At 43.2% G+C, this 17,458-nt stretch overlaps 1 protein-coding gene across 3 annotated transcripts in view; it reads right to left on the bottom strand.

Moving 5' to 3' along the window:
- LOC146809213 (uncharacterized) overlaps positions 1-17,458 on the bottom strand; it is a 216,436-nt gene that overhangs the window by 156,460 nt on the left and 42,518 nt on the right. For all 3 annotated transcript variants that reach the window (XM_085616032.1, XM_085616035.1, XM_085616033.1), the window contains exon 4: positions 14,009-14,222. In XM_085616032.1, the coding sequence (XP_085472158.1) occupies positions 14,009-14,222 (214 nt within the window). The remainder of the gene's footprint in view (positions 1-14,008; positions 14,223-17,458) is intronic.

Genomic DNA, 17,458 nt, shown 5'->3' with positions numbered 1-17,458 from the left:
GTCCAGTGCTGTAGGAGAGTTGATGGTGACCTTGGAGCTGCAGCTGTGAGGACCAAGAGATGCAGTGAAAGATCAAGAGCTGTTCATGAACTGTCCAACATCAGATGTCAAGAGTTGAGAGGTTGGTGTCTGTCAGGAGCACCAACAAGCCTTGGCAACTGCAATCAATGTGGAACGCGAAGAAGGTACAGTGTCGGGACCAGCAAGGTCCAGGAGACTCACCACAAGTAGGGGAGTCAGGGCAGGCTCCAAGCAATCTGCAGAGCTCAAAGTTCCAAAGTTGACCTCAATAGGACCCTCAGGCCAGAGGCACTGGAGTTGCAAGAGGACCTCAAGCAGCTCACCAGAGAAGGAGGCCCATGGTGCATGTGATGCGGTACGGTTAAAGATTCTAGTCACTGGAGATGCTAGAGGTTAGAGCTAATTGGCCCGAAGATCTTGATGAAGGAATCCAACAAACCTTTGTAACTGCAAGTCGACGTTGTGCATAGGATTTCCGTACATGTGGCTCAGACGACTGATACTGGCCTCAAACTTGGTGAGAGGACAGGGCAGACATCAAGGGATGTGAAGAAGCACCATCTGTGTTGCTGAGCCTTTCAGAGTCAGTGGGAGCTCAGGATCAGCAGACCGATCAGCTAGGTTATGGTACCTGGAGCTTTAGAGAAATGACTCCTTCACTTCAAGGGAGATTCCTTCGGGTGTCTTGGATGCACACAGGCCTTAGAAGGTTTCCTCTATGGGTGAAGAGATCAGGAGAAGCAGGTGATTACCCAGTTGCAACCTTGATGCCCAGAGTGAAGTCCAGTGTGCCAAAGCAGCCGAAGTTGACGTGGTGTCTGAATTGTATAGTCTCCCACAATAAATCTAGGGACCCTCCCTCAGGCAAGCCCTTCAGTACCCTAAGGAAAGGTTTAGGGCGATACAGGGTTCCCTCCCAGGGGAGGGGTTGGATGCTGCGGCGGATACTCCCATGATCTTTGTCCAGTTTTGCGCCAGAGCTGGAACCAACAGCTCCCTGAACTGGTTTGAACTGGACTATGCAAGGAGGGCACCAAATGTGCCCTTCAAGCAGACTCAGCGGCACTAGACCAAACTCTGTCTGGGAGGTGATCTCACCTCCCTGTGACAGGATACCTATTGTTCTGCCTTGTTTGCCTTGAGCTTGGCTCAACAGCAGGAGGGCAGAATACTGTCTCTGGTCGGCAGCAGCCATGTTGTGCTGTCCGGACTTAGAACACTGGTACCGTGAGCAATGAGGGCCTAAAGGGGGGCCTTTACTCTGCTGGGAATCATACCTTTCACACCTTTTATGGTATGATCCCAACATGCTTGATACCAAACATGACAGGGTTCGTTACAGCCACTTTCAAGATGGTTATCGCGTATTGAAGTGGTGCCCCTCCATATGTTATATGGCTTTCTAACTTACAACCCAGGAAAATGGACTCCGGTAGGGGTGACCTGCTCAAGCAGGGGCACGCTCACACTTAGAACCCAGCACCCTGGCTTCAGGATAGTAAAGGCCTGCTGTAGGGGTGACTTATTGGTTTTAAGTGCAGTGACCCTAGATATAGGGAACCTATATCTGTTGTACGCGGTGTTAGCACCAGCTTACAACGGCTTAAATGGCAGGCCTGTAGTGAGAGTTTGAATGGTCTCCCATAAGTGGCATAATATATACTTCAGCCTATGGGGGACCCCTGAGGTACCTGTGCCCTTGGTTCCTTACTACCATATACCAGGGTCTTATAAGGGTACCTCAGTACCCAATCTGGGATGTACCTAAGTACTTACCATAACAAGTGAAAGGAGAAAGCCTGGAATCTTGAGTAGCAGGATCGCAGTCAGACTAGTCAGAAACAGCATAGCACCAGTCAGAAAGTAGATGTAACCATAAAAGCAGATCCTACTTTTTTACAGGAATGACAGGGTAATGCTTCAGAGTCTGATGATGATGATATATTTATAGAGCACAACATACCTTAAGGTGTCTAGGTGCTACCCGAAGGATATGTGGATCTGACTCAACTGGATTTAGAATTATGCCTTAAAGAGCCAAGTTTGTATGCCCTTTCTAAATTTTAGCAGGTTGGTCTCTTTTTTGAGTGAGGTTGGTAAGGAGTTTCATAGTTTAGCCGTTGCAGTGGTGAAGCTCTTGCCACCCCACCTGGCCCGTCTTACTCTAGGGACAACAAGATTTCCAAGCTCAGTTGACCTGAGGGACCTTGCTGGATTATATGGTTTAAAATGGCTTGCCATCTGCATTTGCCCCAGAGTGTTCAAAGATTTGAAAGCAATGCAAAGAGATTTAAATTGGATCTGTTTTGCTACTGGTAACCAGTGAAGATGGAATAGGGCTTTGGTCGCAGTTTCGAATTTAGATATTCCATGGAGTACTCTTGCTGAAGCATTTTGAACAATTTGCAGCTTTTGGATACTGCGTTTTGAGGCACTGGTAAACGGAGCATTGCAGTAATCCAACCTTGAAGATATCAATAAGGATACCACGGTTTTCTTTAGCTCCCAGGAAATTGAAGAAAGTATTTTCCTATGAATTTTGAGAATAAAGAAGCAAGTAGAGGTGGTGGAATTGATCCGTGCTTCAAAGGAAAGCTTGGTATCAACAATGACTCCTAGATTTTTGGCTTTAAGACTGGTGTGGGTAAAGAGCCAAGTGGGACTGGCCACCAACTGTCTGTCCATATGGAAGTGTTGTTGGCAAATACAAGGACCTCGGTTTTGGAGGGGTATAAGTTCAGACACTTGGCTGTCATCCAATTACCTATATGACTTATACAGTCATGAAATCTAGTGGCTGTAGAGCTGGATGAGCTGTTCACTGAGAGAATTATCATCTGCGTACGATACAGTTGCAAAGCCATAGCTCTTTATCAATTTGGCTAGAGGAGTGAGATAATGATTAAAAAGCGTTGGGCTAAGGGAAGATGACTGAGGGACACCACAGGGTAATGAAAATGTGGGTGACACATAATTACCCAATGCAACCAAGTGAGACTGCTCAGACAGAAAGGAACCCAGCAGGGAGAGCGCATTGTCCCTGATCCCAATGGAGACTAGATGGTCCAACAGCAGCTCATGATTGACCGTATTAAAATCTGCTGATGGCAGACTGTGACCTGACAAATATATGGGGCCTTCCCCAGCCTACAGACATTGAATACCCCTTCAAGTCCTGTTCCCACTGTTTTTCCCCAGAGATCCACTACTTTTTGGTGCAGGCTCTGCTTTTATCTGATGACTCATTCTACAAAACTCTGGAGGCAAGATTACAGATCATACACAAATTCACTCATTCTTAGAGCTGGAGTATACTGCGCCTCCATTCCCGTGGTAATTAGTGCATGAGGGCTGCTATGTACAGAGAACCAAGAAGGAGACTCCGCATTCACTGATCCGTACATATTTAATAGAACACACAGGGTTCGTCACCTCATCAGCAGAAATATTTCGGGTAGCAGTCAAAGTCATGTGGAGGGGGCTCTTGCTGGCAGACTCTGCCTTTGACAAATGAAAATCAAAAACCAAACAATTGAAGGTTGAGGTGAGGGTCTAAGACACCTTCATTGCATAATTCTGATCCCTCACCTAATGTATGGCATCAGCTAGAATCATGTAAACGTTGGTGAGAGTCAGAAATACTTTTCATTAACTAACCGTGTTGCTAATGTTCCTCTAGCAAAACTTTCTACAGAAGGGCATGGGCCACTCACCCACAATAGGTGGTGTGCTACATCATAGGGGTGCTCCTTTGCCAATACCAGCTGGTCCTAGGCTACATCTTACAGAGCTCTTGTTGGTACCAGTGTTACTGAGAGTGCATTCAGAATAGGATAAATTATGTAGTTTTACTGCTGCTAGTGGGGTGGCGACCACTCGATATCTATAACGACAATCCCTTTTCATCAGTGACATTGTGCTGTAGGGCTAAGTGCACAGAGGTGGGGAGCATAGTCCTACGTAACTGTGCCCCAGTAGTAGAGATGTATTTTAAGGCATTCCCAAAGCACACGTACGAAACCATGGCCATCCTGTCCACACCATCAACCTTTGGAGTGGGGTATTAGAGAGGATCTCCTCCTAAATATCCGATGGGTTGAGTATCAATCATACAACATTTTAAACTTTAAGAATTATAATTTTGTTGACCTCATGACTGTATTATGGTCAAGGAAATGCAAGGACTAGTCTTCATAGCAGTATTCTTTGACCACCTATATAAAAACAATGGGGTTGGAGGCATTCATATGAGATTTTCAGAACAAATTCGTAATAATAAGGGAACTACGGGCCCGATTCACAGAACTAACTTAAGACAAAATCCTAAACTTACTACCATTTTGGTATTCACAGAAGGCACTTCCTCATTTTGGTATTCACAGAAGGCACTTACTCATTTCGGTATTCACAGAAGTTAGGAGTCCTAACTTTAGGACTCCTAAATGCCTTCTGTGAATACCGAAAGTCTTAAAATTAGGATTTTTCTCAGTTTAGTAGTAGTATAGTTAGGACTCCTAACTTTAGGACTCCTAAAAGCCTTCTGTGGATACCGAAAGTCTTAAAATTAGGATTTTTCTCAATTTAGTAGTAGTAAAGTTAGGACTCCTAACTTTAGGACTCCTAAATGCCTTCTGTGAATACCGAAAGCCTTAAAATTAGGATTTTTCTCAGTTTAGTAGTAGTATAGTTAGGACTCCTAACTTTAGGACTCCTAAATGCCTTCTGTGAATACCGAAAGCCTTAAAATTAGGATTTTTCTCAGTTTAGTAGTTGAAAAGTTAGGAGTCCTAACTTTAGGACTCCTAAACTGAGAAAAATCCTAATTTTAAGACTTTCGGTATTCACAGAAGGCATTTAGGAGTCCTAAAGTTAGGACTCCTAACTTCTGTGAATACCAAAATGCGTAAGGGCCTTCTGTGAATACGAAAATGGTAGTAAGTTTAGGATTTTGTCTTAAGTTAGTTCTGTGAATCGGGCCCTACATATGCAATATGCCTAGATATATTCCACTAACATAGGTGTTGCATGATCAAAACCTTTTGAGAAGTGGCTGACTGCCAGTATTAGGAGTCAGACAAATCTAGCTGCTTTCAGAAAATGTGAAATGACTTTACTAAGTCAACGATGTACAACTGTTTAACAGACAATAATCCTTCACCAAGACCTCCTGTCCATCTGTATACCTCTGGTGTGTCAAAGGGACAGTGACTAATGCACCAGTGGTAGTTTATCTTCAGTCATCTGTGGCCCAGTTTCGAGTCAGAAAACATTCATCAAAGTATTGGGCTATCAATAGGATGTGCTAGTGATATTACTGTATAAATCGTAAGGACATCTAACAATGTCCTGCTCATTTGCCTCCCCTTTGATGGGTCACATGCCACCAACAATAAAGAAGAACATTATAAGAAGTCCTGTGCCATATTGTTGAACTTGGCCCTTTTTCAGGATTATCCCCAAACTGTTTGCATTCTTCCTCCTATTTTTCTGATCTGTTTTTGCATCAAAGCCACCCACTCAGGACCATCCAGCGATAAGACTAGATTAGAAATGCAGTTGCCTTTGGGTAAAACATATTCACATGAGGACTGGGCGACCCTGCAGACTGATCACGACCGTGCCATTAGAGAATCTCAACTCAATGTTTAAACTTCAAAAGACTCTTCGGCTGGCCTTGATCACCCTGTAAGTTCCAATGGGCCAAGCTTCTGCCCTACGACCGCTGCTGGAACTGTGCTGCTGACCTGTACCATATCCTCCCAAGGCTTAAGGACTATTAGACGGATGTCTGGTTCCTGCTCCCTCATCACAGCCTCTTCCCTCTCCCCACCCCCCTCATCTTACCCTCCTGGATGAGGTTCCTGACCTTCCTGCTGAACAACACATGGACACCAGTTGATAGCGACCTCCTTGTCATGAGTAAACTCTTTCTCCTCCAGCACTGGTGGCGGCCCATCCTGCACAGGTCCACTGAATGGCGGACACTACTTCATAGGGTGGCTAGTCATGAGCATACCACCTATAAGGTAAATGTTAAACTCAAGACCTTTAATGCCATTTGGAGCCCCTTCCTAGTGACGGATGAGGCTGTCCCGGTTTGAGATTGTTCCAGCCCGGTCCCCTCTTCCCAGAACTGCTGGTACACCCTCTGCATCACGGCCGCTGCTGCCTCCAGTTGATTTCTGTTCTTATTGCCATGTCCCCCATCTCCGTGCCATGACTTACTGGCTGGATTAAAGATTGCATGCCCTTTTCGAACGCCCCTCAGACTTCCTCCCCTTACCCATCCTTCTTCACTCTACCTCACCCTCCCTGCACTTTACCCAGCACCCCTAACGATGACCCTCAAGTGTCAGTAACCTGTTATTCTAGCCGCCTAGTTGAAGAGCTCTATGTTCTTCTGGACATGGTGTCCTCTAGCCATGGTGTTTTATTGCTGTTTGCTCTTGACTCTATTCGCCAATAGCACAGTGTTGTAGTGTCTCACCTGTACTAGAGCCCACTTCTATAAACCTCCTGCCTGTTTGTATTGTACCTTTTAATGACCTAATAAAGAAATATTGCAAAAAGTATACGTTTGCACCTAATTATATATATGCAATTGAAATTCCAGAGTCCTAATATTTTGTACAAAGGACGATCATGCACCTAAAAGACAGTTTGCAACTAAATGTGTTTTCCAACCAAATGTGACCGTTCGTTTTTGAAATTTTTCACATTTCTTTTAATGTGTCTCTAAGGCTGAATCACAACAAAATATGTGCTTGCTTCTAAGTGCTTCTAAAATGTTTCTACTCTCTACTGATTTTAGACAGTGTGTTTTTTACACTTGAATGTGCCTTCACCCTAAAGGGGATGGCAAACTGATGCACAGCATTTGCGCCTATCATAACATCTATATTTCCATATATTACATTAGGGACTGGGGGCAATATTATACTTTCAATAAACTTCTACAAGAACAACTACAAGAAGGTACCCAGTATTTTATGGGTGGGTAACTGCAATGCGCACATCTTCCCCTCTGCATCCAATACGAACTGTGGATTACTTGATGAGGAAGGTGAAGGCACTTCACCACAACTGGCATGGTGCTGCTCTCAATAGACTTTTCTTCACAAAAGATCTAGAAATAATGAGCCCCACTATCGAGTCCACAGGTCAGTTACAGAACACATATGGTTCCATGTCCCAGGGATCAACCATAGATTATGTAATAGCTTCAGTCTCCCTCAAAAAGTTCATTACTAGAAGTAACCTTCTCTAGGTTCAGTGGCCACGCAGCTATATTTTGCCACCTGGCCTGGGAAGGGAAACATGTCCACCACATAATCCATATAAAACCATTGATAACTAGGGGAAGTGGTAATGTTTGAAACTGGGGTACAACAGATAAGGAAATACTTGTCCAACCAAAATACCGAAATTGCTACACAGACATAATATCGAGTTAGAACTATCGAAGTCCCATAATATTGAGTTGGAAATATCAAAGTGACAGAATATCGACTTCAAGAATATCGTGGACAAGAATATCGACTTTAAGGTAAGAAATATTGTTTTTGTTAATATCGAAGTCAGTAATATCATTTGTAAAAATATTGTTGTTAATAATATCAATGTTTATATGAGATTTATCTATTTTAGCATGTATTTTAAATGTATGTGTTCTATATTTTCGTTTAAGTATTGTATTTTGTTTTTAATATATGTATTACATTTTTAAAAGTTTGTTTTTGTGTATATTTTTAATTATTTAATATTTATGTATTTAAAATGTTATATTGTAAATTGTGGTCAATAATATATTGTTAATTATGTATTAATTGATTAATAATAATTAATAATAAATTATTAATTATGTTATTTGTGTCATTTCTTTTAGGAGGAGGTTGTCGGTTGATAGGGAGTAGGCAGGGAAGTAATTTAATTTCAATATATTTTTTATTTTTTTAATTATACAATTTTATACTGTTAAATGTGTGAATTCAATTACTATTGATTGTTTTTTAATTGCTTGTTAAATTTAATTAATGTATTAATTAATTAATTATTTAATTGCTGAATAATTATGTTAATAGTGTTATGTTTTACAACATCGGTGGTGTCATTTATAAGGGAATATGGTGGGAGGCATTTTATTAAATCATTTGTTGTTAATTAATTTTAATTATTTTGCTTGTGTTGGAAAAGTAAGTTATTCCCCTATGCAATCCAACACATTTCCTACTGTTGCACTCGCTGGAGTGGGAATAGTAAATTATTCCTCTCTGCTATCCAACACTTTCCCTACTGTTGCACTTGCTGGAGTGGGAATAGTAATTTTTACCCCTATGTTATGCAACACTTTCTCTACTGTTGCACTCCCTGGAGTATGAATAGTAGATTATTCCCCTCCGCTATCCAGCACTTTCCATTCTGTTCTACCTGTTGGAGTGGGAATAGTACATTATTCCCCTCCGCTATCCAACACTTTCCCTACACTTGTACTTGCTGGAGTGGGAATAGTAAAGTATTCCCGTCCGCTATCCAAAACTTTCCAAACTGTTGCACTTGCTGGGGTGGGAATAATAATTTTTACCCCTTCGCTTTCCAACATTTTCCCTACTGACGCACTCTCCGGAGTGGAAATAGTAAATTATTCCACTCCTCTATCCAACACTTTCCCTACAGTTCTACCTTCTGGAGTGGGAATACTAAATTATTCGTCTCTGCTATCCAACACTTTCCCTCTTGTTGTACTTGCTGGAGTCGGAATAGTAAATTATTCCCATTCGCTATCCAACACTTTTCCTACTGTTGCTATCTCTGGAGTGGGAATATTAATATTTATGCCTGCGCTATCCAACACTTTGCTTAATGTTGCACTCCATGGAGTGGGAATAGTAAATTATTCCCCTACCCTATCCAACACTTTCCCTACTGTAGCACTTGCTGGAGTGGGAATAGTAATATTTTCCCTACCGCTATCCAACACTTTCTCTACTGCTGCACTCTCTGGAGTAGGAATAGCAATTTTCTCCCTCTGCTATCTAACACTTTCTCTACTAAAGCACTCTCCGGAGTGGGAATAGTAAATTATTCCCTTCCGCTATCCAAAACCTTTCCTACTGTTGCACGCGCTGGAGTGGGAATAGTAATTTTTACCCCTCCGCTATCCAACATTTTCTCTACTGTTGCACTCTCTGGAGTGGGAATAGTAAATGATTCCACTCCGCTATCCAACACTTTCCCTACAGTTCTACCTTCTGGTGTGGGAATAATAAAATATTCCCCTATGCTATCCAACATTTTCCTTACTGTTGCACTCCCTGGAGTGGGAATAGTAAATTATTCCTCTCCCCTATCCAACACTTTCCCTACTGTTGCACTCCCTGGAGTGGGAATAGTAATTTTATGCCCTCCGCTATCCAATATTTTCCCTACTGTTGCTGGTGATCTAGTGTAAAATGTAATTGTAAAATAATAAAAATATTTTAATATTTTAATTTATTATATATTTTTTATTTTTATTTTACTGGTATATGTATAAATATATATATATTTATAATTTTTAATATTTTTCTACCATTTTATAATGCGGCAAGGAGGAGGGACACCACGGCGAGGTGGAAGATGCCCCGCAGATACCAGAGAGCAGATAAGTGGGTTCTTTATCTTTTTTTTAATTGTAGGTGGGACTGGGGCGGAGCAGAGTTCCACAGAGTTTTTTTTAACTCTGTGGAACTCCATGGAGTGCCACTCTGCATACTCCGCCCAGGGTTAATACTGACCCAATCAAGGTTGTGACTGCCTTTGCCACAATACTGTGTGAGGTAAAAAATAACTTAACAAAGAATGGTGGAGCCACCAAAAAAATGGTACCAGAGTGCTCTAAAATCTACATAAGACCCTACATAAGGTCCTTTGGACTGAATCAAGAGATACAGCAGTGGTCAAGTTATCACAAAAACTCTATAAAGATGCCAGTAAGGCTAGACTACAAGCACTGACGGAGGAAGCCTGGGAACAACGTCAGCAGCCTTCCACCTGAAATAATTCCAGGGAATATTGGAAGGTAATTTATGCCTCATTTCTGAAATCATCCCTAGACCTTAACCGCCATGTGGAGAAAGATTTATGGGTGGCCTACTTTTCGAAAATATTCAGTACTGGGAGTGAAGGAAGGCAACTGTCCATGAATAGTATTGACTCTAATCCACCCATGTAAGGGAAGCCCTCATTTTACAGCAAGTAGAGTACAGGCCCCTTTGTTAGATTTAACCCCTGATGTCCCAAAGATGAACAAAGTCCACACTCCCATCCCCCTCGATGCAGACGGTGCGGTCCTAATAGAGAGAACTGGCCTGGCGCTTCAGAAGCTCTTAGACTCCTATGTTAAATGTATGCATAATCGAGATCTGCAAACTAATGATACAAAATCTTAGTGACTGGGCCGAAGGCTGAAGAAAGCCCCAACATTTTGCATTGCAGGCCGGAGAGTGGCTCAGTGGGATACATTTTCCTACTTAGGGTGACATTCGACAGTGCAATATGATGATCCCATATGCTGAGACACAGGGGCTTCCTGCTAGAAAAAGGTATTGGCGCTTCATTCTCTTTTACTAAAAAAGTTTGGATCGAAACCCCTAGATGTTGTGAAAAAGGTATGTTCAGCTAAATCCACAGCAGTAGCTACTTACGGAGTGTGTGGGGACATACTAAGTATGCAACACTGCAAACAGCATTATATACATTCTGGAAGAATCTGGGGCGCCTCCCTAAAAGATATTCTAAGTACAATTCCAATATGGCGCTGAAAGTTCCCTACATATCAGACCAGATATCCTTGGCCCCAATCCTTTTATGGCATTCCATATTGAGAAGGGATCCTGTTGATTTAACCCATCAGTTCCTGGGTGGCTGCCTTGCTCTAGTACATGCACAAAACATCTCATGGCTATTGTATGTTAAAAACAACCTGATTTCCCGAGGCCTAGAAACTATTTTTAAAACCCCAAGGACCTGCCATAATATCTAAAAAAAAAAAAAAGCTGTTAAAATGCGCTTTATAAATTATTTGGTGGAATAAAGGAATCGACTCAATAGTTTTAAATTTAAGGTGCGAGTATATGGTGAGGGACCGCCACTAATCAGGGGGCAATATTGTTATTTGACGGCAGTGACAAACTTGCACCACAGATTTTTACTATTGAGATTCAGACTAAATAAACTTAACTCCCTGTATGTTGGGTTACCCATCTGATGTTTTTTTTTGCAACTTCTTCTGCCCTGTCCTTTTGATGGGGTATCTTTACAATCTGACATACATATTTTAATCTTTTGTTTAGAACACCGTAAAAAGGTTTATTCTGCCATTCATGGACAAACACAATTTTAGACAATGTCGTTCTGGAATGTTCTTTAAAATGCTGCCTGATCACTATGGGGCATATCAGCAACACCCGGCGATAATTATCGCTCAGCGCTCTTAGCGTGAGAATAATTATCGCCGGGTAACGTGGATTTTTATCGCTGAGATAGCGTGCTATTGCAACGCTTATCTCCTCAGCGATAAAAATCCTCACGCTAACTGCCTAACGTGAGATTATCGCTGGAAACCCAGCGATAATCTCACGTAGTGTGGCGTTATCTTGCTGATAGGGACTTACAAACTTAGCCATGATATCCTCCTTCCATAGGATATCATGGCTAAGTCAGTCCTGAAGCAGGCGTAAGGAAAGTAGCGATAACAGGGGTTATCGCTACTTTTCCTGACGCTATGCTTCATAGCGTGGGGCTTGATGATAGGAGAAATGTCGCTTAGCGACATTTCTCCTGTCATGTTAGGTCAGGAACGCCCACTTTGCATCTCATTAGAGATGCAAAGCTGGGCGTTAGGAATCCTGACACTAAAGCAAGGTTTCACACGTTAGCGTGGCCTTGCTAATTAGGCGATAAAATTATAATTTTTTATCGCCTGCTTGAAAATATATGCCCCTATATTTGTTACTGTATCTTTCTTATGCCTGTCCCTAAAATCCAGAAGATTACACATTTGCCCGGAATGAATTATAGGTTCTCTTTTAGTGTTTTCACGATCGTTTTTACCTGGTTTTTATATTCTTTATGGAATTACTGATGAATTATATATGTATCTATGAAATGTTATGCTCTGTAAACACAGTTAGAATAAAGTAAAGTGATGATGATGAACATCTCACTACTTTGTTTTTTTCTCTGCACAGTGAATTTTCATCCGACCGTAACACCATGGCCGTGCTGATTGTTCACAAAATGTGATTTTGTACTCATATTAGTGTGCATGTAAATGTGATATTTGCAACTAGATGTCCTGAGAAAAGTCCCTGACACCACACTTGATGTTACATCAATGGCGAATTTGTACCTAAATGCACTTTTGCACCTTAAAAAGATATGCAAAATTGTGTGATGAGTCGTTTTATGAATTATTGCAAAGTACACAATAGGACATATTTACACAGACATTGTGCCACTAGAGCGTCACTTTTTAGGACGCTCTGATTGCACAATGCCCTGCTACATACATACCAAAGCAGCACTTTGAAAATATTGTATCTTTTCATGCGTGTATCTGCATAAAGCCACTGGATAGCAGGCGTTAAATGAGTGCAACGAGGATAAATAATTTTATTTCTCCTCGTTTTTGCTCTTTTTAACTGTGCTGCATCTGCAGCACGCATGGAAGGAGCAAATCACCTTTAATGATTGTTTATGTGCAAGAAGGTGCCCCTTCTTGCACATTGACAATCATCCCTGCATGATAGGCATCCTGCACCATGGCGCAAGGGTGTTTCTATTGGTAGTGGGCAGCTTTTTTGAGTCAGCGCAAGTGAAAACACAGGTTAGCACCGTATTCTTGTAAATACTGGCAGCCCAGCGTTTTTTAAATGACCTAGTGTAGCGCAGCTATATTGTTTGCAGTACCCCGCTGTACCATTTCTTTGAAAATATACCCCAATATGTAAATGTCTGTGCATTGACAACATTAATTCAAAAAACATCTTAAGTTTTTCATTTATTCCGGACTAATTAAAGTTTCAACCGTAACTATGTTGCAGGAATATATGCAACACCTACATGACGCTGCATGCCCCTAGATGCACTCCAAACGCTGGGCATCTATGGGTTCAATAAGAGACTTTGACACAGTGCAGTGCTGTAAGTCACCTTGATGTGCTGCACTGCATGACAGGTAGAGGGTAGGAATGCATCCTATTTAAGGCTATACAGCACATTCCTGTCCTTTTTCATTCACTGGCTCCATTTGTGTAGCTGAGTGCCAACACAGACACGCACCATGGTGCAAGGGTGCTTGTGTTGCACATAGGATTGTTTTTGTGTAGGAAGGTGTACCTTGCTGCACAAAAACAATCTTGGGAGGCATATTCCTCTTTTTATGTACGCTGCAGAATGCAGCACACATAAGAAGTGGAAGAATTGAGGAGAAATAGGGATATTTCTCCTTGATTGGCCTCCCCTTGGGAAGGTGTAAGATCTAGGTGCATCCACCTAGTAAATTTGGGGATGAATCAAAATCTATGGAAGTTGCTTGGGAACACTCACATAATGACCATGAAATGTCTTCCTAGGCCAGAGTAATGCAATGTAGCGAATTGCTCTGCATTGTAACACTCCAGATTTTTTAAGCGACTCAGAGCCATGTAAAGTGGGTTTGCGTGGTTTCAAAAATCTGACTCAGAGGTTTGCATCATGCATGTACCAAGTTCCGTGGTGGAAACGTGATGCAAGCCTGTCATAAATAAGGCCCTTAATTCTTTATATTTTATACAAGTCCAGGCACTTGCTAGTTACTTCTATTCATATGACTGTTCAAAAATATATGGGTTCTGGAATCTTAAGCTGAGAAACAAAATTGGCAGTCACATCTTTGTGGCTGCTTCCTAAGTCTGATGTGCGTAAAAGTTTTAAAAATTTGTAGAATAATAATTGTTTAATCACTCACCTCATTGAAAGCATGGGTTAAACTTTGAGAGCATTCTTTGTAGTAAAGATTAAAATGTGGATGCAAAGAGTATATTGCCAGGCAGCCATTGGGTTTGAGGACACGATCTGATTCTTTTAAGAACTCCTCTATGTTGAACCAGTGAGCAGCAACAGAAGTAGTGATCAGGTCAACAGAGCTATCTTCGAATGGCAAATTCTCTGCACAGCCAACTCTAGAGAAGAAGAGAAAAGATGGATTCACTTATGAAACCAGGATTTTCAAAGTCATACAAGGCATGAGTAATCAGAGACCTATCAGTGCACTCTCTAGGAAGCCTGATATTTATATATGCTCCAGCAAACACATCTTCACTACCCTGATTATTGAGGAAGTCATGGGCACTTTGAATTAACATACACTTGAAGGCATACTAATTAAATCAATATTAATTCTGGATATTACTTGCAAGAAATGGGCCTAATATTTAAGAGTGGTGGAAGTCACACTCAAATAATGTGCACAATCCTTGTCAGGATGAACCACACAAGTCACTTAATGAGCCTGTGCTTACCCCTCTAGTGGCTTGTCAAGAAATCCATCGTGGTTGTAATATATGACCAGAACATTTTTGCAAACTTAAGCTGACAGATACCAGCAAGAGTTCAATGACAGAACAGTCTCACAAAATGACAAAAACTGCACACCATACCACAAAACACAACACTACAATAATAGCAGCATTCCAAAACAATACCACACAAACTCTAAAAAGAACAAAGCAGAGGGCGTGACTTTGCTGCGGAATGCATTGGCCGCCATCTTAACTAGCTCCGTAGAACACCCAGCCACCTTCCGAAAATCTGCATAATAATCCGTCACCCATGCATTGGATGGGCCGCCGGACCCACCACTGAGGTTGGAGCACCGAAGAATAGCCTTGTTCAGCTGCCGGAAAGCGGAGTAATTGCTGCGGCCTGCCCAAGATCAGAGGCCGGGACCTGCTGCATTGGAGAACTGGGTGTGGTGCGTTATTTTTGTCCAGCTTCTAGTGAACACAAGGCCGCGGATGTTCCTGCAGTCAGGCCTGTGGCAGTGGGAGGTGGTCCGAGTCCTGTAATCCTGACCCTGATTCAAGAATCTGTGGCCTGACCGCCCGTTATGGATGGAGGAGTGCTCCTGCCAGGGTTGTGTGACCGAAGCCTGCAGAGGTGGCTGCAGTGGGCGGTGAATGCATGTGTCCCGATCGGCCAGCCGCTGTAACGGTAGGAGATGGCCTCGTGGGACGCTGAACGGCAGGACAGACGGCGCAGCTGCGGCTCTAGACTTGGGCAGCTGGCCTTTGAAGGGCTGAAGTTGAGGCTGTGCTTGAGGGAGTGGGCTTGAGACTGGCTGGGCGACCCAGCTGAATAAACTAACTCAGTGACCCAGTTAAATCACCGCTATTGTCACAGTGGGGCAAAAGAAAAGGTCACAGTGGTCAACACATACGTGCAGTGACCTGGTAGATGGTGCCTCCCCCCCCCGGTGGTGCTGGTGACAGAGAAACATCATAAGTGAGCCGCACGACAAGGCTTGTCACCATGGGGCAGAGGGGATTACTGCTAAGGAGTGGGAGACCTGGAGTCTGCGTGGGGCTGATCGTAGCAGCACCAGTGAGAAAATGTCGACTGCCAAGGGTGCGAGAATGGTGCAACGGACTAGACAAATATGTGCTGCCAAAGCACCCGGAACCCGAACAAGGTGACAAGGGGAAATGGATGACTGGATCTGAGGGGGAACTTCCGGACCCGAAGTTAAAAGATGTCATGGACACCATTTCAGGTGTATGCTCCTCCTTTGAGCAGAAAATTGACACAATCACGTCTGAAGTGAAGCTGATCCAAGCTGACCTAACTAAAACTGGAGAGAAATTGAAGCAGATGGAAATCTTCACTGCCAGCATCATGGGAGATGCAACACAAATGCAGCAAGATATCAAGGACCTGCAGACCTTTCCCAAATTAGCAGCGGATAAACTGGATGACTATGAAGGTCACACCAGAAGAAATAACGTGAGGATTATAGATCTGCCAGAGAGGGCGGAGGGTCCTGCTGCGGACCTATTCGTTGAAGAACTCATACTTAAACACCTTCATCATAAGGGGTTGTCCAAACTCTTTGTGGTTGAAAGGGCGCATAGAGTCCCTGGAGGACGCCCCAAACCTGATGCGCCTCCCCGCCATATGTTGGCGAGGCTTTTAAATTTCAGAGAAAGAGATGCCATATTGCAGACCTCGCATATGCCCCCCCCCCCTGAAATATGAGAATTCGGATATCTCCTTTTTTCCCAGATTTCACCTCGAATGTACAGCGGCAACGGCGTTCCTTTCTGGAAGTGAAGAAGAGACTTAGAAACAAAGGACTTAAATATGCCATGTTATTTCATGCCCGACTCTACGTCGAAGTGGATGGCAGGGTCTGGTTCTTTGATGCCCCTGAGGTTGCTGATGACTGGCTTGAAGGATGGAGAGACGCAGGGGCCATACGGCCCGCTAAGGAGTGGGCCCGGCCGGGTCATCTAATGACTCAATCTGATGAACTTGTGGTGCTGGTGATTGATCTTGGCGCAGTGCCTTCAAACTGACGCAGTGGCTGAACATGTGTGATGGATGATGGTTTAACAGCATTAATTGATTGTCCTATTTATCCTTTTTGATGTTGGGTGAGCCCATCTGGCAGGGCTCATCGCTTTTTGGACTTAGGAGGTGGTTGGGGTGGCGGAGCTTACACCCCCTAATATATTCTACATTTAGTTATAGGTTTGGATGACAGGCACTCTGCATAGTTGAAACATGAGCAGTTCCAGGCCCAGAGTGCAGGGGAGCAGAGAGGGGGAGTTGGCATGGAGTGGGGTTGTTCTATGTTCTGTTGAAGAGAGCGGCATTGCACATTACTAAAAGAGAGATGAGATACAAAATCTTTGCACCTACACATGGGGACGCACTGGGATAAGACCTTCAAGCTCCTAAGCTGGAATGTAAATGGGCTTGGGGACAAAGTAAACCGTAGTATCATACTGCAATATATCAAGCACCATGCTCCAGAAGTGGTGCTTCTCCAAGAGACACATCTGGTAGGTAACTCCTGCAAGGCCATGGGCAGATGGGGCTACCGGCTGGTGGCCCACTCTGGTTTTACCACGGGTTCCAGGGGAGTGGGTATCCTGATCAGGGATTCCTTTCCAATGTCAATATAACATACCTGGACTGATGGGATGGGTAGGTATGCAGTGATTTCCAGACAGTGGGAGGGTAAGACACTCACTCTGGTGTCGGTGTATATCGCACCGGGGCTGCAGGGCCAATCCTTCAGTGACCTGGGTAAAATTGTGTTGTCATTCCCGGTAGGCTCTCTGGTTATAGGAGGAGATTTCAATAAAGTGGTGTCGGGCTCTCTGGACCGCTCTCCCCCCATACCATCAGCCCCTCC

The sequence above is a fragment of the Triturus cristatus genome, chromosome 7 (genome assembly GCF_964204655.1).
Source record: "Triturus cristatus chromosome 7, aTriCri1.1, whole genome shotgun sequence".
Classification (NCBI taxonomy): Eukaryota; Metazoa; Chordata; class Amphibia; order Caudata; family Salamandridae; genus Triturus; species Triturus cristatus.
This window is presented reverse-complemented; position numbering and strand designations above follow the sequence as displayed.